Below are 27,819 nucleotides of genomic sequence, written 5' to 3'. Positions count from 1 at the left end.
TCAAATAGGTTTCCTTTACTGTCCGCCGCTACTTGTTTGAACAAAATGTATAAATGTGTTTTATATATTCACCACCACTGGTGGTATTTCATGAGTGATTTGCATGAATGGATTCAAGAACTAATGTTTGTCATTCTTAAACGTTCTGCTTTGACTGCATTTTTGTTGCTTATTCAAGATAAATGTCCATCCACTGATGCATTTTCAGACCTAATTCTGTTCAGGTTAGCGAGGGCTGGAGCCTGTCCCTGCATAGTGAAGGAGCACACACCCTGGTCAGGTCATCAGTCTATCAAAGGGCTAATGTAGAGATAGACAACACATACGTTTGTGAATCCAAAGGAAGAGAAAATACAGTCTGATGTAACTGATGTCAAAGTCAACCATACTGCCGCAGTATTTCTTCTGTCAAAGTTCAGCTTCTAGCTCAGACACATCACAGTTTTACTTTTGTTTTGTTTTTTTTGTATATAATGTGAATCACTGCCGATGCAGATCATCATGCATTTTGATCTCATTTCTAGAGAGTATCTTGCTTTCTGCTGCCTTCACCCCATCTGCTTCTTTTGGGCCAAATACTTTTTATTTTTGCTCAAATTTCAAAGTGCAACGAATGCAGATGTGGCACTCTTACATGTGAGCAAGGATAAAATATTCCTTTTTTTTTTTAATGCACAATAGTGGAAGAGAATTCCTTCAGTGGTTTAATGCTCAGCCATTCAAAGGGGAGTAACAATGCCATGTCTGTGAAAGCAGTAACAACATGCAGCTGTGCTGAGGTCTGTGTCAATGGACTGTTTCCTTGCTTTTGTTTTGTTGTTACCTGATTCCTGTATAACGTTGCTTAACCACTAATGATTTAATAAATAAAAGCTATTTGGTTCACAGTTTTTGTATTTCTATTGAATGTTAGGAGACAAACTGACTGGACACATGAAATATTGATTACAAAACCCATTTACGTTGGGTCTATATTATCATACATATTTAGATACAGATTTGTCAAGCATGCACATTATGGTTTAGCTCATGTTAAAGTCATACATAGAAACATTGCAATAATATTGCAGAGTTAAAAAGACCATAAAAAGGCAAAAAGTAGAATCCACTCACTGTTTTTGCAATAATTTGTATTCATTGCTGTCATGAAATGTTTTGATTAGTCATAGATCGTTATTCCAGTAGGACTGTACACATGTCTCAATGCCAGTAAGCAACAGTTGTCCAGTCTTAAAGGTACCTGACTACAACCCACAGCAACTGTGTATCACGCAACAGCACTTCACAACAATTGGAATTATGATATCCTATATATCACATACAATATAATACATATAACGTCAAACAAACCCCAAATTCATTTAGAAATAGAAGGAAACAGAAAACACAAACATTTAATTCAAATGTGTAAAATGTGAAATTAGAACAATGATATTAACAATATTATAATAACAATTTAATATATTATTTTCTCCTTTTTTGTCTCCATTTTATGTAATGTGTTATATTATGTATTGTGTATGCAGCAGGCTGTTGCTCTCCTTCACTCCTCATCACAGAGGTGGGGCTGTTAGCGGAAATAGAGAGCTCGCAGGACTGAACCAAGCTACCTGAACTTAGCATGAATACGACCGGAAATGGAGTGTTTCTGTACTTAAATTAAAGTTTAAAAATAGTTATTCTTACAATTATTGGACTAAAACCAGAACAAATATCCATCATTAACATTTTCATCAGTGAAGTATATTATATAAATATTAAAGTAGCTACCACAGAACTAATTACCGGCTAACAAACCGATTTGACGTATCATTGTGTGTCGACAGGATTTTATATTTTGAAATTTAAAACCGGAAGCTGTTTTCATACTGATTCTCGGCTTGATGCTGGTCAGGAACAGCTGCTTTACCAGAAACCAGAAGGCGTTAAAGTAGTTAGCGATATGACATGTATGTTAACTAAGCGTAGGTTTACAGGTTGTGTTTGTATGTGTGCGTGTGTGTGCGGTCTGCTGCCGGTCCATGGTGTGTCTGTAAGGTGTGCTGCAGTCTCTTAAAAGGTGAGTTTAAGTCGTTGCTAACTAGCTGTTAACTAGCTTCGTTATTGGCTAATGAAAGTGAAGTTTTGGTCGGGGGCTGCAGCGTTACTGTGTCAGTGAGCTCTCCTATCCTACTATGCTAGCTAGTACAGTAGCTTACTTTACCCAGCTAGCTAACCTTACGCTGTCTTATCCCACTGAAGTAACTTAAATTCACCTCATTTCCATTATGAATGTGTTCATGTGCTCATCATTAATCAGAGTTTGCCATTAAGTTTGCTGTATATAATCTATGGTTACCAACGAGCTAGTCTCAATGTGCAGTGTTGTTAGCAGGCTAGTTAAGCTATGTCTCAAACTTAGTGGGCGAAAAAGCTTCCAGCTGCAGACGAAGCGTTCCGCTTTCTCGTGCAGCCTAATGTCAGACCGAGCCCTCCTACAGAGGGCTGTAACACAGGGATACTACCGTTATCCTTTTAATTATCTGTTTTCTCGGCCAAATGACATGCTTTATCAAAGTACAGGTCGTGTTGTCGCTCTTCTTCTGGACACATTTGTCGTACAGTAGCAGTAATGCACACAGAACCAAGAGATTGCTTCATACTTCTTACTATTATGTCTGACAGTTGCCAAATTGTAGTGAAGTGGAAATCCACCATAAATTTCATTTCACTCAAGAGATTCTTTCCTTGTTGAATAACACGTACGATGCCTTAAGGCAGTGGTTCTCAAATGAATGCATACATATATGATATTGGATGTTGATTAATTAGATTTTTTAAATTTCTGTTGTTTTTATAGTTTGATGGATGGACAGTGATGGGCTCAGTTATTGACTGCAGTAGAGTCCATGTACTGATAGTTGTTACACTCATGAAATGTTAGAATTGTGTTGCTGATGATTGAGATGTTTCAGTCTGGGTACATTTGTTTTGCCTTCTAGTAACGTGAAAAATTGTAGAAAATTGCAGATCCATTCTTACTGTTGCCTGGATGAATTAATTCAAATACATCTGCACATTGTATCAGTCTGCTAAATGGAATATGAGGTTTCAATCAGATGATGTGAATTGTAGGACGTGTGCACTGTATTTTCCACGGTGAGTGCGGTGCAGTTTTTTGCAGATTTTTGGGATGTCTGTAAAGTGTTCATAAGAGATGAATGGAAACGTTTGCCTCCCTTTGGAACTGCTCACCAGTTTGGCAGATATGTTATATACTGACATCACCGTTTCCTGTGTCTGGAAGAAATTCATTGAACTGAAAGGCATTTTACCAATAAAACATTGTCATAACTCTTTCCTCTCGCTCTGTTTTCTTTATCTTCTTCGCCACCTCCTTCTCTTCAACTTTACTCTCTTCTGCTCTTCTGTATTTCATCTCCTTTTGGTCATTTTCCCTCATAACCATAACATATCCCTCTCATTCGCCCTCATTCTTTCCCTGGCTTCTTCTCCTGCCCTCCTCCTGCTTCCACAGGAGCACCATGGCAATGTGGATTCAGGCCCAGCAGCTGCAGGGTGAGGCGTTGCACCAGATGCAGGCACTGTATGGACAGCACTTCCCCATTGAGGTGCGACACTATCTGGCCCAGTGGATTGAGAGCCAGCTCTGGTAGGCAGTAGACCTTCATCTCTATTGTTATTCAGATTTTTCAAATATACTCCAGGGCTCCAGACTGACGGATTTTTCTACTAGTAGCACAGTACTGGTGCTCCCTACTCAAAAATTATAGGAGCACAAGCACAAGATTTAGGAGCACTACTTGAATTGTCATGCAGCACAACACACGCATATGTCTTCAATCTTAACTGTATTACTGATAAATCATTTGGTAATAAATAGACAATTTGCAGAAATAACAATGTCCAGTTGTATTTTAAAGGAAGATATTATAAAAAAAACACCAATACACACCAATTCATAGTGAAAACTCTGTTAAACTGTTAAAACTATAGTGTTTTCCTCTTTCTTACTGGGATGTATGCTAAGAGGAGGATTTGCTTTGTTTTTTATCTGTTTATCATCATATGTATTAGTCCATCATTAGATTCCTTGTGATGCTGAATCATCAAAACATTGAGGTGTTTCGAAAAAAAGCGCAGGTAACAGACATCTGGGGTCAGACAGACCTCTGGAGAGAGTTTATAAGGTAGCTGCTGTTACTACTGTGTACAGTGACACTTGGTACAATAGGACGTGTGATTTGGTTAAAATGATCTTGGTTTTTCACAGTATATACGATGATGATTTACAAACCAAATTCCCGGGGGGCATTTTAGCCTGACTGCCCATTAAAAGCTTGGCTTAGTGAAGCCACACTGATCTTGACTTTGGTTTTGGATTGGTTAAAAATCTGAAAATCCATTCCTGCTTTTGACAGGGATTCAGTAGAGTTGGACAATCCATCTGAGGAGACCAAAGCCAAGCGTCTGCTGGACAATCTGGTGGCAGAGCTGCAGAAGAAAGCCCAGCTTCAGGGAGGAGAGGATGGCTTTCTGCTCAAGATCAAGCTGGGCCACTACGCCAGCCAGCTCAAGGTACCAGCAGAGCTCCTGCCGGAACAGGATCTGGGACCTCTCAGATTGGAACCAGCATCTATTTAATAGGATCCGGCACCTTAAATATTATACAAAATGTATTTGATAGTGATGAAGGACACTATCAAATAAATATTGTATTATATTTAATAGGGATGTAAGGATATACAAAGTTTTGTGACATTGCGATTAAAAAAAATGCTGCAGTTGTGGTCAGTTTGTAACAACAGTTTTAGTTGTGTTAACTGCTAGCCCCAAGGCTTTGTCCAGGCACTGTGGATTTATGATTTGTCCCCTGACTTTTTTGCTCCACCTAACCCACCAGGACAGCACCCTGTCCACCCTTTACCAGGACCTTTTGATTTACAAATTAAGCACTGAGTACCAGTCAGCTACTGTAAGGGAGAATAAACCTACCCTGATGTCACTGGAGCATAATGCTGAAACAATTTGTGCAGTTAACATAAAGCAGATGTCATTTGTCAGCTGTTAGTGAAACTCTCTCGTCTCAAACAAATTTTTCCTGTGGGTAACCTTCACTCGTGTGTTTTGGCACAGTCAGAATTGCAGCTCATGTAACGCCCACTGAAGCAAAAAAAGACAATGAATACATTTTTGCGGACATCAGAAACACTGTATGTGTATTTGTTATTTTTCTTGAGCCATAAGAAGCAATAAATTCAAAAAGCCACAAAGAGCTGTATCAGTGTAAAGTTTCTTGGAACTGCTTCAACATCTACAAAAACTGAAAAAGGTTCTTAGCCAATCACTGGGGGTGCATGGATCATCTCTGAACAACTCTTAATTTATTTATTGAAGAATCAGAATGGTACATAAACAACTCTTCAGATGGATTTTAAATCACTCGACTGTTTAGTTTTCTCAAATCAGTTGTTGAAATAGCAGGTAAATGACTTTACAGTAAAGAAAAAACATACAATATAATATACATTGTTATCATTAGCATTCTCTCTTGCTGGAATTAAAATAAAACTCAGTTCTCTCATTTACACTCTTTCTTAACTGATTGTTCAACATTACAGCTTGTTCCCTTGTCCACTGATGACCTGTGTTGTTGTTGGGGGTGTGACAGGATTGATTGGCATTAATGTAAGATCATTATTATTGTTCTTTATTTTTGCCAAATTTAACTTTTTCACTCCTGGTCCACAGCCCAGGGTTTGGGAAATATAGGGGCGCTAAGTAATTACCACCATAATGTTGTTTTCACAGCTACAATTGTAAACAGGTCTCATTATTAAGACAACAGCCATGAAAGAAATTGTTGGTATGCTATTGGACTGACATGATCTTATGCTTGTGTGTGTGTGTGTGTGTGTGTGTGTGTGTGTGTGTGTGTGTGTGTGTGTGTGTGTGTGTGTGTGTGTGTGTGTGCATGCATGCGTGCGATATCTTTGCAGAGCACTTATGACCGCTGTCCTTTGGAGTTGGTGCGCTGCATAAAACACATCCTGCACTCAGAGCAGAGGCTGGTTCAAGAAGCTACAAATGTAAGTGTTGGAAGGCTGATATGAACACGTCCGAAACAGGATGAAATAATGCTGTTAGCCATTATGCATGGACAGTAGGGATGTAACGATATACCAAATGATAACGCGTCAGTGACACTGACAGAGATTATTGTGGCCCTGGTAGTCTGCTGGACAACAAGAGGGAGGGAGATCGGTGGGACCCGCAGCTGAGCCTGCCTGTTCTCAGCTGTCCTCCCCTGTTACACCCCCCTGGGTGCCCTGGTAGTCCCCCTGTACAACCAGAGGGAGGGAGGGATTGTTACTGGCTGCTGTGTTGTTTTGTAATTGTACATAGTCCAATGGCTACTTTTCACACATGCTTAGGTCACAGTCGAGGTCACGGAAAGCAGAAGGAAGTTAAAAAAAAAAGCCAAATTGCATACAAATAATAAATGCTGTACACATTATTTGTTCAAGTCATTTTTCATAATAAATATCGTATCGTGATGATATCGTACCATAGTTTTTTATCGTTACATCCCTAATGAACAATAAATCACATGTATTAGTGTCATGATATTGGTCGAACCAACTAAAGGGGAAAAAAGAGAAATTGATTAAAAGCAGGCAACATTGGATCTCTCTAAATGTTTTGTGTAGGCCAGCTGTGGGAGTGGGGGGCAGGCCATGGACAGCCTGTCACAGCGCCACCAGCAGATCAATCAGGCCTTTGAGGAGCTCCGCCTGGCCACACAGGACACTGAAAATGAACTGAGAAAGTTGCAGCACAGCCAGGAGTATTTCATCATCCAGTACCAGGAGAACCTGCGCATCCAGGGTAAAGGAATATTTTTGGAGACAGTGCGGCTTAATATTAATCCTAGGAGCACCTGTGTGACTTGTTAATTGTGATTTAGTTTTTTAAAATCATCCTCATAGTACGAAACACCAGCAGCAGCATTTCTGTTGGTACTGTTTGCCGTGGCCGCCACAGTAATAAAAGAAACCACAAAAGCAAACAAAATGTTCTGCATTCAATCAACTGATCCACTTCCTCAATATGTACACGTTTTTTATTCTAAGCGTTTGTTACTTTACCCGCAAGGTTCATGCTGCCCCCCTCTCCATCGCCAAGAGAAGAAGGGAGTGAGACGGTCCCCGTATGCAGACGAGATGTGACCAATGAGTAGTTAGTTAAATTAAATGAAAATGCAGCGTTGTGAGGAGACAACCATTTCATACATAGATCACCATTTGGTGCCCCTAAATTGCATCTTATCAGTTATCCAGCATGTAATGTTGTCAGCTGGACTTTTTTTGCACCAGTGCGCCAGCTAATATAAAAATATGTTTGTCCTCCTTGTTTATAATTAATTGAAATGCTATCAGTGCACATTTTGTAAGGTCTATTATTTATCCTGTTATTGTAATGCACTCATGTCAGTGTCAGGCCTGCATGACGACTAGTCTACTGCTATTATGAAAAACTTGACTCGTAAAAATTAGTAGTGGTGAAACACCTTGTCTGGGGTCCTGCAATCTATGTTTGAGATTTTTTTAGTCAGCTCACCTGGTGTTTAATAGGTGGTCCCAATCCAAAAAATTAGTTTCTACTAAATACACCTGTAACTTAAAGCATCACAAAACCCAGTGATAATTCACTGGTTAGTAAATTCACCAAATACGAATTGCAACAAAATCAAAATTTATACTCCTGCTTGAATTAAACCCTCACTGGAGATCAAAACATTCACTCCAGCAGTTCAGTGCTTTCTGTCTGTGCCCCGCCAAGGAGGACTGATTTGAAACATCACCAGCCTGTTTGACTGACACAAGTCTTTGTAGATAGGTGTCTGAGGTCAGGGTCTGGTTAAAACTTACCAAGGCTACGTTGTCTATCTGGTGATTGTAATGATGCTTCCTGTCTCTTGCTTCTGTTTGTTAGCTCAGTTGAGCAGCCTGTCTTCACTGCCTCCAGCTGAGCGAACCCAGCGGGAGACCACCCTACAGACCAAGAGGGCCACTGTGGAGGCCTGGCTCACCAGAGAGGCCAGCACACTGCAGAAATATAGACTTGTATGAAGACAACACACACACACACACACACGCCCACATCGTAGCACTGCAATGATAAATGCTGGTACATCTTGTATAAACACAGATAATTCAGGAAAGGAAAGGTATTTACGAGGCTCCTGAATTTTGTTCGTAGGGTCTTTTACACTCTCACCAGTTAGTGAGTGATCAGTGTGATATTCATCAGTCTTTGAACTGTCAGCTGACCGATAGAATCAGGTTCAGTATGGACAGTGGATAACACACATTTGAGGGTTTGTATTCAACTTCAAAAGACATTTGATACAGTAAATTATCCATCTTTTGCTGGCTATTGAGGGGCATAAACTAGGAGTTAGTTGTTATAAATCTTATTTACATTATAATTTTCAGTGTGTAGATATTAACGGCACCTTATCAGATCACATGTTCACGTGGCGTTCTACAGGGCATCTTGAGTATTTGAATTTAACAGCGTATTGTATTGATTTAAGCATGAAGAGAATTAATGAAGTGCAGCAAAGGGCCTTTATTATTCACACAAGCACAACAACAAGCACTTAGTGGTCCGGCTTGTGCTGTCTCCACCTGCTATTTTGGTTCATGTGTTTCCTGCAGCGCAAGGTGCAAGTGTGGATGAAGTGGAATATTATTTGGATGGTGTGCTGATTAATAAATACACCCTCATGTGTCTCATAGCCCTGAAACAGGTAAGCCGATCATGATAAGGCATGATGACACTTGGCAGTCTTGAGTTCCAATTATTTCTACAATGCCCATTTTTCTGTGATGGACGAGAGGAACACAAACTACTGTCACAAAAAATATTCATGAAGTTTGGTTCAGTAATGAATTTATTATAGGTCTTCTGACAATGTGACCAAATCTGCTGGATCGTAAATATACATACGGTGATTCTAATATTTGTTTAAATGTTTCTCGGCATTTTTCACCTCAGTTAGCTGCTTTTGATCTCCATCCACAAGCTTCTGGTCGTCCTCTGGATGAATTTTTAACCACTCCTCTTGACAGAATTGGTGAACTTCAGTTGGGTTGTTTTCTCAATATTAAGATGTGTTCATTACGTTTTTGGGTGTCAGCCTTCGGGCAGTGGGTGTGTAGCCCCCGGCCAATAATAGCATGAACGGTGGAGGTTGGGGCTCCGTAGAAATGCAGCGACAATGTTACATTGCAGTCTCTGTCTCTCTCCACTTCTCTCGGTCTGTAATGTATGTATAAAGAGCTGCAGGTCTTTGTGTCTGTTTGACCAAGGACGGGGCTGAGCTACATAACAATGCAGAGCTGAGAGGCAAACAGCAGACTGGATGAAGCCGGCACTTTGGCTGCATTCAAACAAAATCCACAGGGTTGTGTGGAGGTGAAATCAGAAACTAAAGTGGAATTCAGTAGAGAGCATACCTCTGCCACTGTCCAGCACTTTAATCGCTCATTAGTCCAGTCCAATGAAACTCGATAGCCCTGTATCATTTAAGCTCACCAGATCTAGGATCCATATAAAATTGTACTCACTCATAGATACCAGCCACCTGAATACACCTGACTGTTTTGTTAAAGAAAGTGAGAAAACATTCCTGTTTGTCTGGATCCACACTAAAAGTTAATGGTGTCTATTCTTTGCTGAGACCAACCCGCCTTCCAAATTTCGTGGAAATCCGTTCAGTAGTTTTTATGTAGTCCTGCTGACAAATGAACAAACCAACCTACCAACTAACAAACAAACGGAAAACTTAATCTTTTTGGTGGAGGTAATAATGTTGTGTTTCTCTGATTCACTGCTTTGCCTCTCCCTCTCTTCATCCACTCTCCATCTCACTCGACCATCGCTGATGTCTCTCTCTGTCTTGCAACCAGCAAATCCTGCATAGTATACCTTCAAAAGTTCTAATGTTTGTGGCTGGTGTTGTCAATTTCCCCTTTAAAGTCTGAATCAGTTTCTAAAGCTGAACAGTGAACAGAGCTTCATGCAGAAGTGGATCTTTCAGGTTACTACAGTGTTCATAAACATACTGTCCAGTTTCCTGTTAAACTAATGTTTCCCTGTGTTTTTATTGTTTATGTTGGCATACTGAGTGTTTCATATGCAAATGTTTCTCAGCGTGTGGCTGGTGGTGTGTCTGCAGGACCTGTCAGAACAACACCAGAAGACTCTGGCCCTGCTGAGGAAGCAGCAGACTCTGATCCTTGATGAGGAGCTCATCCAGTGGAAAAGGAGGCAGCAGCTGGCTGGCAATGGGGGTCCTCATGAGGGGGGGCTGGATGTCCTCCAGTCCTGGTAAGTATTAGACATATTAAATAATCATTTTGAATAGAATATTATATTATAGGGTGGAGAGTTTATCAAATCTCTTTTAAGTATTTCAGGTGAGTGCGTATTTGTAGAAAGTTTGCAGATCTTTTTTTTCGATTCAGGTGGGCCCTCTATGTAGACATGTTCTGGTGCGTCCCATGGATGCGCCATCAGATTAGGATCTGGGGTATTTCATGGTCAGGTTTGGAGCACTAAGTCACATTCTTCAGCCATACCTGAATAGATTCTGCTGTGTGACAGGGCACATTGTCCTGCTGGAGGACCACTGCCATCATGGAGTGCTATTGCCATGACATGGTGTACATGGTCTGCAATGGTGTTTGGGTAGATGGGGCATGTCAAAGTGACATTCATATGAATCCCAGGACCAAAGGTCTCCTAGCAGAACATTGCATTAAAACCAGATGAACAAAGTTAATCACTTGACCTGTTAAAATGTTGAGTCTGACTGGTGTATACTCATTAGAAGAACCTAGCCCCATTTTCTCCTCTCCCCTTTTACTTCCACCCTGTGGTGGTATTTGGTATACTGTCCATCAGGTGTGAGAAGCTGGCTGACCTGATCTGGCAGAACCGACAGCAGATCCGGCGCTGTGAACATCTAACCCAGCAGCTTCCTCTGCCGGGCCCCATGGAAGAGCTGCTGAGCAAACTCAATGCTGACATCACTGATATCATCTCTGCCTTGGTTACCAGGTGAGAACCAGACAGTACCTTTGTCTTCAGTCCTGATTGTGCCACAGTGACCAAGTCTCCATTCTTGTGAGGATGCCAGTGTGTTCATGCAGGTTTGTGTGGTGATCGTTTGCCAGAGATGCCATTTTGATTTCTGACCCTCATAGTGTAGTGATAACGGTTTTCATTAGGTGTAGGGCTCTTCAGCTCTTGTTATCACTTTCGTCAGAGACAGCAGTGTAGTTGCATCTACAGAGCTGCATAACCACAGAATTGCAATAATATTACATTGCACAATTATTGAATAGAGTTCAATTTTCATTTCACTTCTGTCTCACGCAAACTCTCTTTCTCAAAAGAAAGTGAGTCAGTATTACTTAATCAGGAGACTCTCCATTTGCTGACTCATACCTGTGTTAAAACCAGGAAGTCTGATATGTGTTTCTGACCCATTCAGTTCAACTGTCATTGTAGGTTTATCCTGCATCACTTATATCCCAAGTTTCAGCATATTTTTATTCAGTTTTATCCAAATGAAGGCATCCTTTTTAATTTTCACAGAGCTTTTGCCAAACCAGGAACATGTCATTCACTTGATGAAAACATAATATGCTAAAGTAATCTAATATTTAAAGCAGTAATTCCTTAACTAGCTGAAACACAAATCAATTAATAAACTGAATAGCTTTCATTTTAATTCGAAATTAGTGAATGTGAAATTTACTCATTTGTCAGGGACCAGTTACAACATGGCTTAAAGTTCTCCGGCACTGTGCCAGAATTCCAGCACGGCGCCAGGGACATTTTATATTTGTGAATAGATAAATTATATCCATACACTAATGTCCATGCAACACTATCACTGTCTGTTGACTAACCCATCATTTTCCAATCCTCTCTTTAGTACCTTCATCATTGAAAAACAGCCACCCCAGGTGTTAAAGACCCAGACCAAGTTTGCAGCCACAGTGCGCCTTCTGGTGGGTGGGAAGCTCAACGTCCACATGAACCCACCTCAGGTCAAGGCTGTCATTGTTAGTGAGCAGCAGGCCAAAGCTCTGTTGAAGAATGAGAGCACACACAGGTGAGGGGTACATGGCAGCTTGCAGACTTGTGATAAATATATTGGCTCAACACCTTGTGGGCACTTACCTAATACAAAGATAAAATAATGAATGATTATAAGCAGATATTAAAAGGTAATCAATGTGTTATTAAGTAGTTACAAAACAAGTAGTTTGATGGTGGTTTAGTCATCAAGATCATCCTTGGTTGAAGTTGTCTCCAGCTACAGTCACTGAATGTGTTAATCCTGTTCAACTGCTTTCTTCTGCCCTGGTAGTGAAAGTAGTGGAGAAATCCTCAACAACAACTGTGTGATGGAGTATCATCAGGCCACTGGCACCCTCAGTGCACACTTCAGAAACATGGTAAGGTCTAGTTGTCAACTTTTTTAGACGTGTAAATGTTTAACAAGCAACATTATTTTGACACATTTAAACGGAAACAGTTTTGTGAGATAAAACTTGTTTTCACACTTTCTTTTTTTTTAAACGGCAAAAACAATCATTTCAAGAGAGCTGCATACATGTATAGTTGATTATATACAAAACAAATAAACAATCAAAACAAACCACAAAGCACAAAGAGTAGGATTTGCAACAACTACAACAAAAAGCCTTAATGAGCATATTACGCTCATTCCACTCCAGTTTAGGCTCATCGCCAACAAAACAAATACCGAGGGGTGACCAACCTTTTTCAAACTCGTGTAGGGTTCCTTGCAATACATTGGATGAAGGAAGAATTGATAGGAATTTATAATACCACATTGAGAATGTACTGGTAGGTGGATGTACATCATGCCAAACATGCAGGATTGAAAGACATCTAACCTTCTAACCAGACATGGAGCGAACACCAACAAAGCATCATTTTGGATCCATTAATGTTCTAATGCCAGGGAATTGACCAAAGTCAGACCAAACCAAGACCAAAATGTATTGATCAATGGACAGGAGCACATTAAAAGTTAATAAGTGCCTGGTTGTTTTGGCACTTCGACACATCATATTTATTACATATTCAAGGAGTCACATGCAGATATTAATTATCTTTATATTGTGTATCCCGTGATTTATCTGATCTAGTATTTTGAGGAAAACTTAAAATTAGGTTGGGATTGCCTCAGGGATCAATGATTCTGGGCCCTATTTTGTTTTCCCTATATGCTCCTCTAGGCAATTCTGTTTGCCACTTTGGCATCTCTTTTTTATTTTTTATGCAGACAACACACAGTTAGTTATATCCTCTTACAAAGCCTACTGTTTTTGGAGTGCTGCTTCACGGCAGGTCATCTAGTTGATGAAAAAAAACTGAATGGCTCATCATTTTGTTCAGTTAATCTAGGAAGACAGCATCTCTGAGGGGACACACTACTTTTTTGTGCTCTCTGGCGGGGCCTTTTAAATCACAGTGTTATGATGGTATCAGGCTCAGTAGTTGATGATCATCAACCATCGGGGATGGTCGATGGCATCGTTCATCGGTCCTACCCTTCTGCTACCCAATACAATTACTATACAGTTGTCATTGTACAATTACTGTTATTGTAATAAAAGAATCACTTTGCGTCTGTGTGTGTGTGTGTGTGTGTGTGTGTGTGTGTGTGTGTGTGTGTGTGTGTGTGTGTGTGTGTTTACAGTCACTGAAGCGGATCAAGCGTTCGGACCGTAGAGGTGCAGAGTCGGTGACGGAGGAGAAGTTCACAGTTCTGTTTGAATCACAGTTCAGCGTGGGGGGCAACGAGCTGGTCTTCCATGTCAAAGTAATCACATGGACATTTGACCTTTTATACTTGAATAACAGCTGAACAACACTGGGTATCTTGTTTGGTTATTAAATGGTCAGGTTTACTCCTTGGCCATCTGCTACTGATTTCATCTCCACTGTCTTGATTTTCCTTTGGAAGGCTTTAAATACACACTAGAGTTTCCTCACTACGTCACCACACTTGCACGACTCTGTCTTATTTTGAGGCAGCTCTCTTTGCCTCTTTCTTTTTTCCAAGTGTTTTTCATCCCTTGGCCTGTTTGGTAGTATAAGCTGTAGGGATGTAACGGTATGAAAATTTCACACCACGGTAATAGTGACCAAAATTATCACGGTTATCGGTATACCGCGGTATTTTTAAAATGTCTTCAAAATGTTGAAAAAACACTGATAAATTGAAATAATTTCACCAAGATTTATATTTAAATAGATTTATTATATATTAAAAGGCTTAGGGTATAAGCAGCCTGTTTTTGAAACGCGTCCTGTAATGTCTGCGTTACAGAGGTAGAATGAGATGTACTGGCAGTAGCACTCAATTGGCCAGCAGACCCTCTCTGTGAAAAAAATTAATAGAAAATGTCATTATTAATTATTACTGTCATTGTTACTTAATACTAAGGGTGCAACCAACAGACCACAAAACTCACAATCTAGATCATATCACTTTTGTGAGAAACAGGTTGGATAATTTTTTAGATCAAAACAAAAAGGATTATTGTTGAATTAATTATGAACTTATCTCTATCTAGACACTTGTTATATTCACCATTTCAGATTATTCTTTATATATAGTCTATTCTACAAATAATCCACAAGTATTATATATTTCTGATATTACTTATATATACTGGCTGTCTGTCTCTGTCTGCTTGCTCGTCTGTTGTCAATGGACTCGGTCAATCTGATTGGTCTAATGGCTGCCGAGCCACAGGTAGACGCTGCTCCGGTGAACGGAGCTGAGATGAAAGTCAGTCATCTCAGTCAGTTTGCATTCACTAACTCAGTCCACCCAGTACGTGTTTGTCTCAGATCCTCCTCACTGCAGCTCTGCATCAATATTTGGGGAATTATTAGGTCGACTTTAAAAAGTGAAATCTACAATTAATAAGCGTTTCAGATAACGTGCAAAAACACGGATCAACTTCGTTCAGTTATACCACTATCTGGTCAGTTTACATTAGTGACAACAGCAAATTAGACAGAGAAAACTCGACATACACACATCATTCACCTGAGCTTAAGGTTAATTTACCTTGCATTCGCTGAACAGTTGAGGGCGATGGTCGCGCAAATGAGTAAGTAAATTGGATGTGTTGCCGCCCCTCGCAACAACTTTCTTCTTGCAGCTCCTGCAGATAGGGCTGCCATCCTCGACCAGCTGTCCCTGAGCATTCTTATAATAACCAAAATACGCCCAGACTTCAGATTTGGTTCTCTTTGAAGGCGGAAAAATGCCGCTACTATCACGTCCTCCCTCCGCCATGTCTTCTTCACTACATAACAAGCGCACGTTGCACGCTGCGCCTGCGTAGGGAGACTTGGATAAAGTATCTCGCGAGTTTTCCACACCGTGGTTATCGACCGCGGCGGTTACCATGGTAATTAAAACTTAAACGGTAACCTTCACCGTCGGGAATTTTACCGTGGTTTACCGTGACACCGGTAACCGTTACATCGCTAATAAGCTGTCACAGGGAGCTTTTACTATTCCACCTATGTCAGTAAATGTGGCGATCCTGCTTTGTGAACGTTAACAAGCAGACAGGAACGCCTCTTTATGGAGTTCTCTCTCCTGATTGGATAAAGTAAGCAGAGATAACAGAAAATGTCTTTTCTCTGATACTGCATGAACGGGGGAGGAGAGACAAAGAGTACTGACCCAACACTCTTTAACCATGTTGACTGTTGGAATAAAGAGCTATTTAACACTTATTTTAATATGAAAATAGTGCTTACAGCAGCAATGATAATCATTGATTAATTTAAGATACTTGCTTTTTAACCTGTGACCCTCCCTCTTGTTGTGTGTATAACCTGCAGACCTTATCGCTGCCTGTGGTTGTGATCGTCCACGGCAGTCAGGACAACAATGCCACGGCAACGGTCCTGTGGGACAATGCCTTTGCTGAGCCGGTGAGATTACTCTTTTCCACAATTACCATATATGCTGAAGTCAAATACATAAAATATATAGTGTTTAAGGAGTAAATGTCCAAAAAACAGTGCCTAATACAATATAACAGTAAAAGTAAGACAAGGTTAAGTACTGTACTTTTTGTATAAATGTTAGGTGGTAACTATATATAATATTTCCCTATAATCTCACGCACCCTGTCAGCTTCTCAGGTATTGGACAACATAATATGCTACAGTGGTAAAGGATATCTCTTGTCATAAAATGTTGGTTATTAACGTGATTATGAAATAAAAGGCAGAACTCAACTGAGAGGGAGAGCAGCATCTGGAAAATCTACAGCGCTCACACACTAGAGCCGTCTTGTAATTCATCTTCAAAAGGCAAATGGTTCCAAACATGTTTTCATATAATGACTCAGTAATGACCTTTGCGAGATGATCTAGAAGTATATTGTGAACTTTCTACACAGTCACTCATACACCAACGTTAGCGGATTTAGTAGTGACAAACAAGACCAACTGACCAAGACACTGTAGAACTTAAAAAACCCAGCTCGGACTTGATGAAAATAATTACATGCTTAGTCTGTTTCATCTCAGAAAGCCTGTGCTGATCAGTGTCATGGGCAGCAATGGCTTTCACTGGTTCTAACAGCAGCAGAGGCTGCTGTCACTGCTGGAGACATGGTGTTAATAACAACACAGCACAGCACTCTGCCTCCCTCCTCATCTCAAACAGACAGGAGAATTAGTTCAAAATAATTTATTACTTAATGCAGTTAACTTTGTATAATAAAAAGGCTGCGGCTGCATTCATGTTATCTGCCAGTTATGTTTCACATTGTATTTCAGTTGACCAGTGAGTGGTTTGGCACACAGTATACTGAAGCAAAAGACTGAAAACAGTGCCCCCTTTTCTATTCTTTCAACCCAGAATTGGTTTTGAATTGAATCAGCGTCCAAGTGTCATGATAGTATTTAAACTAGCAGTTTCAAAGGGGCCTGTCAGTTGAAAACATGGATATAATGGTTGTGAAGCTCACCAGCAACATCTGTTAGTTAAGTCCGCACCGGGCCCTCATAAAAAAGGACACTGTGTCAAGACCCCATCAATATATACTTGCCGCCAGGCCTAACAACCTTTCTGGTGAAACCCTGCATCAATGAACCACACTGTTGCACTGGGTAACATCTTCCTTCATTACCATGAACACGCACACACACTGTAGTTTATTTTGACTAAATCCCAAATGGGGATTAATCTGCCACTTAAAAAAAGTCCCCTAACAAATGCACTTTTTCTCCATTTGGAGTCATTTGGAACCAATACGCTTGGAAAATAATGAGAGTTGAGTTACAACTAATATTTTCACCATCTCATACGCTGCCAAATACTTTCTAGATAGTTTTGGTTTTTCAAAAAATATGAGCAACATGCCATTTAGTTTCCCAAATCCTGAGGTATCATCTCTGGGTGTCTGTTTTGTCCAACCAACAGTCCAGAACTACAAAGACAATTAGTTTATAGTCATGTTTGACAAAGAAAGCTTCAAGTCTAGACATTAGAGAAGCTCGAAATTTTTGTCTTAAAAAATCACTAAAATGATTGCTGAATTATCAAAAAGTGGATTAATTTTCTGTCGATTGATTAATTGTCTAATCATTGCTGCTATAATTGAGACATTAACAACACATTGTGCGCTTTGGTCTTTTTGTTGATAATAACCAACCACAAAGATCATCATCAGACTTGTTCTGTGAAGCACAGTTCTGAGAGTGGTACATTTCTGCTTGTTCACTGTTCAACTGTGACCATTTACTACATGATACATATTTCATTACTCTCAATGGACTGCTCACAGTTTTTTGTAAAATCATAATCTGCCGCCTGGGTTTATCCTGTTGTGTTCTGCCATTCATTGTCATTTGAATAGGGTGTCAGACAGCTGAGCAAACAAACAGAGTGACAGAGTGAGGATCTGAACTCTTTGCCTTGTGTGTTTGCTGTGTTTACCGCTCTTCCTCATGTCCTCAGGGCAGGGTGCCGTTCATTGTGCCAGACAAGGTGCTGTGGCCTCAGCTGTGCGAGGCCCTCGATATGAAGTACAAGGCAGAAATGCACAGCAGTCGTGGCCTGTCAGATGATAACCTGGTCTTCCTGGCACAGAAGGCTTTTACAAGCAGCAGCAACAACCCTGAGGACTATCGCAACATGACCATATCCTGGGCCCAGTTCAACCGGGTGAGGCCAGTTTGTTTTTAAAGCTCAACAGCTGACTGTAAAAATGAGACACGTTTGTACTGTAAGGATAAGCTGCGCTCTGTGCTCACGTGCACGTAAAAAAAATATAAAACATACTAATGGAGTGTGTTTAATTTGTACAGGAGAGCTTACCTGGACGCAACTTCACTTTCTGGCAGTGGTTTGATGGAGTTGTGGAGCTCATGAAGAAACATCTCAAGCCTCACTGGAATGATGGGTAATGACTCATTGTTGTTTGTTGACAACTCAGACAGTGATTTATGATCAAGCTAATATAAAAAGTAATATTGGAAAAACAGAGGTGAAGTATGAGAGGCCATGGAAGCCATAATTAGTTCTGGCCATTTAACATACATATATTCTCACGCTCACATTAATTTTATTTTCATTCTTACACCCACACATTATTATATTTATAAATGTTAACTCTTAAATCCAAGTCTTTCATACATTTTGCTCTCATAATCATATATTTTTTACTAACACTTTTCATGGTCATTTATCACACTGTAATTGGCTGAGAAGCTTGAGCAGGGTCATGGCCCGAGGCACATTCAATCCTGAAAAGGTGTGCAATGCTTTCACCAGTTTCTTGGCTGAATGACGGGTTTCCTTGAAACAGTGAGAAAAGGTGTGCAATAGGCTTTAGATTCATGGCTCATTCAAGATGAACTGTGCCTTGCTGGAAAGTGGATGAGTAAAAGTAGCAGCAGCAGGAAGCAGAGCCAAAAAGCTGCACCGTCAGCCAGTTCAGCCAGACAGTTTTCTAGCAGCCTTTAGTCTGTACAGGAAGTCACAGAAACATCCTGTTAGATCTGATTCTGATTTATTGGACTGTTATCTGACACATATCAGTTTGTATGGAGTCTCATATTGTTGTTAATTATGACACCACAAGATAATATAAGATAAGATGGTACTTTATTAATCCCAAAGGAAATTCCAATAACAACCAGTGGATTCCCTGGGTCAGGGTCACACACCCAGTTTAAGACAGTATAGAATATTAGATATAAGTCAAATGTACAAAATATATAGTGTTGAAGGAGTAAATGTCAAAAAAACAGTGATAATACAATAACAATCAAAGTCAGACAAGTTAAGTACTGGACTAAACTAAAAATGAACTAAAATAGAAAAGAGTAGTTTTGGCAAAGACACTGCAAATTAAACTGGCTGTGTTATTGAAAGTTAGTAAAAAAGAAGTAATAATACACCTGATAATCAACATTATATTGTATATGATAATAAGATAATAAATACTAATACTAGAAGTAGTGTTGCACATGTTATTTATATATTGATATTATTGTTCTCCTTTGTTTCAGCTGTTCTTCCTGCTATAGAAAAATGTAATAAAAAACACTATAGCCTATCAATTGATTTCTGTTTATGGATCATCCTCCATTTGACCTGAACTCTCATGTAAATCAGCATCATATAGCAGATATGTCAGGGCTTCACATCTGAAACGTTTTTGTGTTGCTGAATACTTCAGTAGGCTGGATTTAATTAATTTTAATATAGACAACAACTATGATAAACATTAATTGTGTGCAGTTTATAAAATGAATATAAGCTATTTAGTCTCCCACGTCACCATCGGCCAAACAGCATGTCTTCTGTTAACATAATAAACCTTCAAAAACAGATAAATAAGAGTCATCAACAATAAAAAAGTTTGTTTAAATGTCACATTGTTGAGTCACACCAGTCAGCTGTTGGATCAGGCGACAGCCAGGCCTTTGCAGTTGGTGTAGAGACACTGTGGCACCTTGACCTTTATGATGGTATTGTTGCCCACGTGTGCATGACGTCAGAGCAAGTCCGGATCACAGATTTGACTGACATGTATTGTGTGGCAGTCGCTGCTGATCGATTCTGTGCAGGCCCGGTTCATATACATTTTCATTCCTTTGGTGGGTGTGTTAGAGTTGTTGCCCAATCAGAAGCGATGTTTATCAACCCTGTCATATTAAAAAGACAGTGAACTTGGGTCACATAACATTTTGCTACATTTTTGGCAGAAAGCCCAGACAGCTTTCTGCCAGAACTTAACCCTATGCTTGTACTGTTAAAGAGCAGTTTAGCAGCAGGCAATAAATCCGCTTTAATCTTTCAAGTCATTCCCACCTCTAACCACAGCACTAAATACCACTGGCTGTGGGTGTTATTGTCAGAAGTGTTACACCTGTAACCACACCCAGCAGTGTCCTGAAGTACACTTCTATATGACTGCAGTAAGGTGAGAAGTCTGCCCACTGGATGTCAGCAAAAACAAGATTTTTTCAGGGGTATTAAGTTAAACTGCATCATTCGTTTCTTAAAAAAGTACTGCACCTGTTTATTACTGCACTCATATAACTTTGTCAAACTCAAATTGATACAGGACAACCACAGATATCATCTTTTTTTCCATGTGACATCACTTGAATACATTTATCAGACTTCACACAGCTTCCTCTGGAGACACAGAAGGCTTTATACTACTTTTTCACATATTCGGTTGCACTCTAGTATAACTGGAACTCCTACATGTAAAATGGGTCCAGTTCCCCTTTAAATACATTAAGTCAAATAAAGAATAATCAGTCAGTTTCACTATAAAGCAATAATTGAAGTTCTGAGGCTTCTTTGTGAAATCATCTGGTTTTGATTCATTTATTGGATAAAAAGAATTGGTTCAAATGTAAACAAATAGACAAATAAAAAAACTTTGACTCTGCCACTGGATTTGATGCAGTGACTCACATGGTGTGTGAATGTGTGTATAGGGCCATCCTGGGCTTCGTAAACAAGCAGCAGGCGCAGGACATGCTGATGTCCAAACCCAACGGCACCTTCCTGCTGCGCTTCAGTGACTCAGAGATCGGAGGCATCACCATCGCCTGGGTGGCTGAGAACCCCAACAAACCAGGTACCAAGCTGCTGTGCTTTAAGTCCCTCTTATGCTGAGTGTATTTCCAAGGGTGAAATAACATGTCATAGAAATGACGCATACAAAATATTTCTGAAAAGCTCCAAGTGCACTTGGCTCCTGTCAGTGTCTGCCCCTAATTCCACTTGTGGGCTTTTTGTTCATACTGGAATGAGCAATGTAATATAAATCCTATCAATCTCTGAAACAATATTTTATTATGTTCTTTGGGAAAAACACAACATTTACATGATGTTAGAAATAGTTGGACTATTGTTTTAGTCAGATATAAACCAGAATTTTAATGTCCATGTAAAGATGTTTGTCTGACTGAAATCGTACTAAGATGGACTAACACGCCCAAATAATGCGGTTGGAAGTCTCTTTCATGTATACGCCTTAGTCGGACCTGAACTGGCCTCAGCGTTCTGTGCATGCACCACAGTCCCCTGCGCCAGGCATTGACCCGGAAGTTGTCCATGGCATAAATCCATAGCAGGAGCTGAAATGGTGCATTTCGCCACCTACCATAGTGGAGTCGGACACACTTCTGTCAATAAATCGATTCTCCACTGGTGCCTGTATACTGGGACAATGGCAGCAGTCCAATTTAATGGCCTAATCAAGGTCTGACCGTAGCCCGACTTAAATGTGATGGAAACGTAGTGAATGATTGTGATTCTTGGTTGTTCGTGTCTTTGGGTAGGTGAGAGGCTGGTCTGGAATCTGTTGCCTTATACAACCAAGGACTTTTCTATTCGCTCCCTGGCTGACCGCATCAGCGACCTGAACCACCTTTTGTTTCTTTACCCGGACCGGCCCAAAGACGAGGTCTTCGCCAAGTACTACACCCCTCCACTCTGTATGTATCAGCAATGTTTATTTGTATTCACATCAATACTACATTGCTATGAGCGAAGTACACACACCTGCAAATAATATGCTTTACCTGTGTTTACAGGTCTTGGGGAGTACTACTATATGTATATGTAATGTGTAAAACTGGAGTGATTCTTTATATATTTTTTATATAACTCAGTGTTGTTGAAGCAGGCTTTAAAAACCTAAACTGTTTAGATAGGCTCAGTACATGGATGACGGTGTTAAGTTGAAATAATTGAAATGTAATTTTGTCTCTCTTGCAGCAAAAGCAGTGGATGGATACGTAAAACCACAGATCAAACAAGTTGTGCCAGAGTAAGTTGAAATTTTTCTCTTTTCTAAACTACCTCAGTAAGCCTCAATCACTTCAGATGAACAGGACTGAATATGTATTCCAGAAGTTTAGTATGGATTTGCTATTTGAATCCCAAAATCGCGATGCAAGGAAGGAAGATATGTGTGTTAAAAGTTAAAAAAGGAGTCTGCAATGAATTTTGCTATTCTTTCAAGACAAATTAGAAATTAGAAAGACATCTGTCAAGCAGCCAGCCAGAGCAGTGGGACAAAACGTCCCCGAAAGGGATGCGACCGGCCCAAGAAAAGAGAAAAGGGAGCCGGCATCAGAGCTGAGCTGACCTGACTTAAACCAAGAGCTAACCCCTAACATCCTGGATCAAGCTATTGAACTGGATGGGCAGACATTGTTCATAGCTGACAGGACACAGGACTCTGGTAAGAGGAGAGGAGGTGGGCTCTGTGTCTACATAAGTAACGCTTGGTGCTCAGGCGCAATTAAAGTGGATGGACAGTGTTCACCAGTGTTGGAGGTAACTTGTTACAAAGTAATCCGTTAGAGTACTTGGATTATATTTAGTTGTAATGAGTAACGTAACACGTTAGTTCTGCAATTCAAGTAATCTGTTATTTAATAAAAGTAATCCGTTACTGGAAAAAGTTGCTATCTTTTCCTTTTGTCCCCACAAATAAAAGAAAATCCCTGAAGCATCGTATTTCATCGTATTTGTGCTTTGTAAGCACTTATAGTTTACGGGTTCATTAGTTGCATTTTAAACATCATATACTGGCTATAAGAGCCCATGTTGTACTATTTTCATTAAAACAGCTGTGTCTAACACTGGATGCCTCTGCCCATTTCACTGTCAGATTGTTAGAAGAATAAAGATGTAAATGTTATATTAGGCTGCAGAGTTACTGATTGTGGGCCGTAAAGAAGTTACAAAATGACTGTAGAGTCAATAAATTCATAGGTTCATGTACAGTTCGCTACACATGTCTGGACAATATAACCGACATGCGAAATGTATCGTAAAGGAGCTTTACCGTAATTTTTGGTAACTCTGAAGTACTCTAACCTGTTACTTTTCTTAGTAGATAACACAATAATGTAACAAGTTACTTTTTAATGGCAGTAATCTTGTAACGTAATGAGTTAACTTTAAAAGTAACGTTACCCAACACCGGTGTTCACCAGATGTCAAATTTCTGAATTCACTAGTGTTTTCGTTGTTGCTGTGTACATTCCCCCGATGCAAACTTAAAAAATGCACTGCAAGAATTGTATGATGTCATCAGCAGCAACATGACTAAACAACCAGATGGATTTTTCATAGTAGCTGATGATTTGGATCAAACAGACCACCGGGCTGCTTTACCTGAATTCCACCAGCATGTTCAGATCCCCTCCAGAAGAAGAAATATCCTGGACCGTTTGTATACAAATCTTCCTGGCAGATACAAAGCCCTCCCACGTCCTCACTTCGGCCTCCCATATCATATTTCTCTGCTTCTTCTGCCTACATACTCTCAGTTAATAAAGAGGGTCAAACCATCACTAAAAACTGTTAAAGTGTGGACAGATGAAGCTACAGCAGCCCTATAGGACTGTTTGAGTGCACAGACTGGCAAATGTTCAAAGATGCTGCCACTCAGGATTACAACATCAGTCTTGAGGAATATACATTTTCAATGACATCATATATCAGGAAATGTGTTGATGATGTGGTGATCACAAAGACTAAGATCATTCCCTAACCAGAAAGCCTGGATGAAGAGAGGTGAGGGCTCTATCTAGACTGAAAGCTGGCATCAAGGAGGCAGCAGAGACTGGAGAGGCACTTCAACATCAACAGCAGTAAAGATGTGTGGCAGGAGATTCACAATGTCACAGGCTACAGAAGCAGCATGTGTGAGGCCACGTTGCCGGATGAGCTGAACACATTTTATGCTCGCTGTGATCTCCTCAAAACCACTCAGAACATCACTGGTACCATCTCCAGAGCATCAGTGAAATTGCTGAAGTGAGACGTCGGCACAGAGCCCAAAGATACTAAAAGACGACACCCACCCAGCCACAGTCTGTTCACCCTGCTGCCATCCAGCAAAAGGTACAGAAGTATCTGCTGTCATACCACCAGACTACAGAGCAGCTTCACTCCCCAGGCTGTGAGACTCCTGAACTCATCATCAACACTCCATTTTATAAAATAGATGTAGCACAAAAGAAAAAATAACAATAACTTCACCTCGTAACCTTGTAATACAGGGGGAAAATGTCACGATTAAAACTGCTGTCAATCAAGTTGCTGAAGGAAACCTTGTGCAGCTGTACTACAGTGTTTTAACATTTGTTACCAGTATCTGAATCTGGATCTGCTTAAAAATACACAGATATGGACGATGTTTCATTTAATTAAACTTTCATTTAATTAAACTTTCATTTAATTTATTTATTTATGGTGTCGCAATATACTTTTATAACTGACATTACAGCCAGTCAGAAATGAGCGTTCTCCATTGTGTAATTGTTTTTTATTATAAGAGATTATAAGTCTGTGGAGCTGTTGCAGACATGTGAGCACGAGCATTGTATTAATTGCTGAAATAATGTGTGGTATATTATCTTTGATAGATTTACCACCCCAAACCCTGAACCCAGTGGAGGAGCAACCACATTCATGGACCAGACAGCTTCTCCCTCTGTGAGCCACCCCAACAGCTTTGGTGTCTACCCTTCAATGTAAGCACACTCCTTTGCTTCATTTAATGGTTCAATGGTTTAATGGTTGCTTCATAGTTTTGTCTATCTACCATAAAGGCAGGCCGCCTTTATATTAGTGGCGTCAGCCTTTTTTTTTAAACTGACAAAAGGTTTTTTTTAACAGTCAGCGGATAGTCCGGCTAGTCTGCCAAACTTTACAAACACAGCTAATGCATCATTTAAGTGTAAAGTCATGCCATGCAACGTTAAAAAGTTTAGTTCTTGTGATTCTATTCATACAAACCATTTAAAGATAAAACCACATCATCAAGGTACAATCAGCAAACAAATGAACAAGCTAAGAAACTACCATGTATGAAGTTTTGCCAACTCATCAGTAAAGTATTTGATGAACTACCGAAACACCCAAACTCCTTCAACAGAAACTGACTCTGTTGAGTCAGTTTGAATTGAATTTGTAATTTTCCAACTTCCTTCATGACATTTTTGTGTCTCTCTCTGCTGTCGCCTCTCAGGAGTGACACCATGTTGGATGCAGATGGAGACTTCGACCTGGACGACACGATGGACGTGGCCCGCCATGTGGAGGAGCTGCTCCGCAGGCCTATGGCCAACCAGTGGAGCAGTCAGCAGTCCTGAACCTGGATCCTGAACCTGCTGCGCACGCTCAGGTCTTCCTCATCTTACCTAGCAGAAGCACCCACACCTGTCATTTCTACTGGACTGCAATCATGGCAGAAAATGTCTTTGTCAGGTACTCTGACAGATCCACGTCACAATTCATCTGAAGTTTTAGCTCTCACACAAGTTTTGTCTGTACAATCAAGAGTCAGTGTTACTGGCATTTGACGGAGTCTGGTGTTAATGTCCTCTCCTGTGTAGCTTCACAGGACTGTTGTATGGAGCTGGTTTGGATCAATGAGATTTTTATACCGAACTGAGACATACAGTCAGCTTTTATGTAAGCTTTGCCTTCATATGTGCCTGATGAGCTTTTGGCTGGCACTGGAAAATTCACAACAGAAAAGCTAGCTTCAACTAAAGTTCTTCTAAATGTCTTCTTTTCAATCGACACAGCTAACATTGATTAATGTGACTACATGCTGACAAATTGAATCTCCACTTTATTACAGGGAATTTTATCAGAATTGTTATTAGTATTTTGTAAATCCAGAGAATTCTTTAAAGAGAGACTATGTAAGTTTTGCTGAACATCAGCCACTGTGACCACATGTTGTATTTAGAGAAGAATTGCAAATTGCCTTCATTTTCCAAGATTGTCTTGAGGCTATCGCTTCAGGGACGCCGTGCTTTACAGATTGTTGATATTACAGAACATGTTAAGGAGACAGATTTATTATTGTACAGTCCACATGTTTAACTATATGACGTACATACGTAGACTGATAAAACACTGCACTCTTCTTGTGGTATTTCTGAATTCTTTCCTCAGCAGGTAGAAAAATGAGCTTTGGCTGAACTGTACAATCACAGTGAAAAGATCTCTTTCTTTAATTACTATCTGAGAAATATGAACATCTAGCATTATTATGCTGAGTTTCTCTTAATTATTATTTTGACACAGAAGGTTCAACTTGACACACAGATGTCTTTTCACACCTTGGTGCATGGTGTCCACTACAGTGGACAGATGTTTGGAAGCTGTTTTTAACCATTTGAGTTGGATCCCCAAAGCCTCGTCAATTCCACAATTCCATCTGATTATCGTCTTTGTATCTTTTTGTCATCTTGAGATATGCTATTGAGAATTCAAAATTGTGGAGGGAAGACAAGATGCACCAGGTAGTTCTGAAATAACTGTTAAATCTTCTTATTCTCAGAAAACCAGACAAGTAAAACAAAAAAATCCTCAACTGAATACATAAGAAAATCTGTTACCCAGAGCTGAATAATATTTTTCTCATATTTTTTTGTCCATGATTGAAAATGCATCTGTCCACTGTACCAGACAAAGGATATATTCTGTCTATTTAGATTCTTTTCCTTTTTCCTTTTTTGTGTGTTTTATTTAAAATTATGACACAGCAGCAATATTTAATAGTCTTCAGATTTTATCTAAATATTGCTCCAATAGGCAGAGTATACCTTAATCTTAATCTACAAAAAAGTTGTTTTTCTGAGAATAAAGGATTTTAGAGTTATTCCTCTCCATTCATCCTCGCTCACTTTTTATACTGTTGATGCATGGTTTCCACTGCGGTGGCCATTTACCTAACTCCTTTATAATAACATATACTGAAAAAAAAGTTATTGGCATGATTTTTCATGTGTACAAACTTACAAATTTACAACAAAAAAAAAGATTACGTTGTGATTACTTTTGTTTAACGATTCTTGCATGAAAGGTTTAAATGCCCAGCAAGTTCCGGTTTAGCTGAGCCCGTTCTGCTAAGCTAAGCTACAGCTAAGTCAGATGAGAGCCACTGCAGCAGGTGTGTTTACTGAAAACATTTTACCACAGAAGTAAGTAATATCAGGTACACAGCCATATTTATCTCAAGTTCTGTAACAGTAGCCAGCCACCATAAGCTACTGGTTATACTAGACCAAGTAAGACTGTAGCAGCAAAACCTGAGTCTACTCAACCCAACAAGTGGAGTTCATTACTTCTGAATGATTTTGTTTTATTTCTTTTTT

At 39.9% G+C, this 27,819-nt stretch overlaps 1 protein-coding gene across 1 annotated transcript; it reads left to right on the top strand.

Moving 5' to 3' along the window:
* The first annotated feature begins 1,865 nt into the window (after positions 1-1,865).
* On the top strand, positions 1,866-26,818 carry LOC141015195 (signal transducer and activator of transcription 5B-like). The gene is made up of 19 exons (XM_073489148.1): positions 1,866-2,059; positions 3,518-3,652; positions 4,422-4,578; positions 6,000-6,089; positions 6,711-6,888; positions 7,996-8,126; positions 10,247-10,398; positions 10,975-11,130; positions 12,014-12,193; positions 12,452-12,539; positions 13,814-13,936; positions 15,985-16,077; positions 18,116-18,322; positions 18,466-18,560; positions 21,118-21,260; positions 21,967-22,122; positions 22,406-22,457; positions 25,072-25,179; positions 25,677-26,818. The coding sequence occupies exons 2-19, from the start codon at positions 3,525-3,527 to the stop codon at positions 25,798-25,800; spliced, it is 2,361 nt and encodes a 786-aa protein (XP_073345249.1). The 5' UTR covers positions 1,866-2,059; positions 3,518-3,524; the 3' UTR covers positions 25,801-26,818.
* Positions 26,819-27,819: the final 1,001 nt, after the last annotated feature.

The sequence above is a fragment of the Pagrus major genome, chromosome 20 (assembly GCF_040436345.1).
Source record: "Pagrus major chromosome 20, Pma_NU_1.0".
NCBI lineage: Eukaryota > Metazoa > Chordata > Actinopteri > Spariformes > Sparidae > Pagrus > Pagrus major.
Note: the sequence above shows the minus strand (reverse complement) of the source record. Positions and strands in the feature narration are given on the sequence as shown.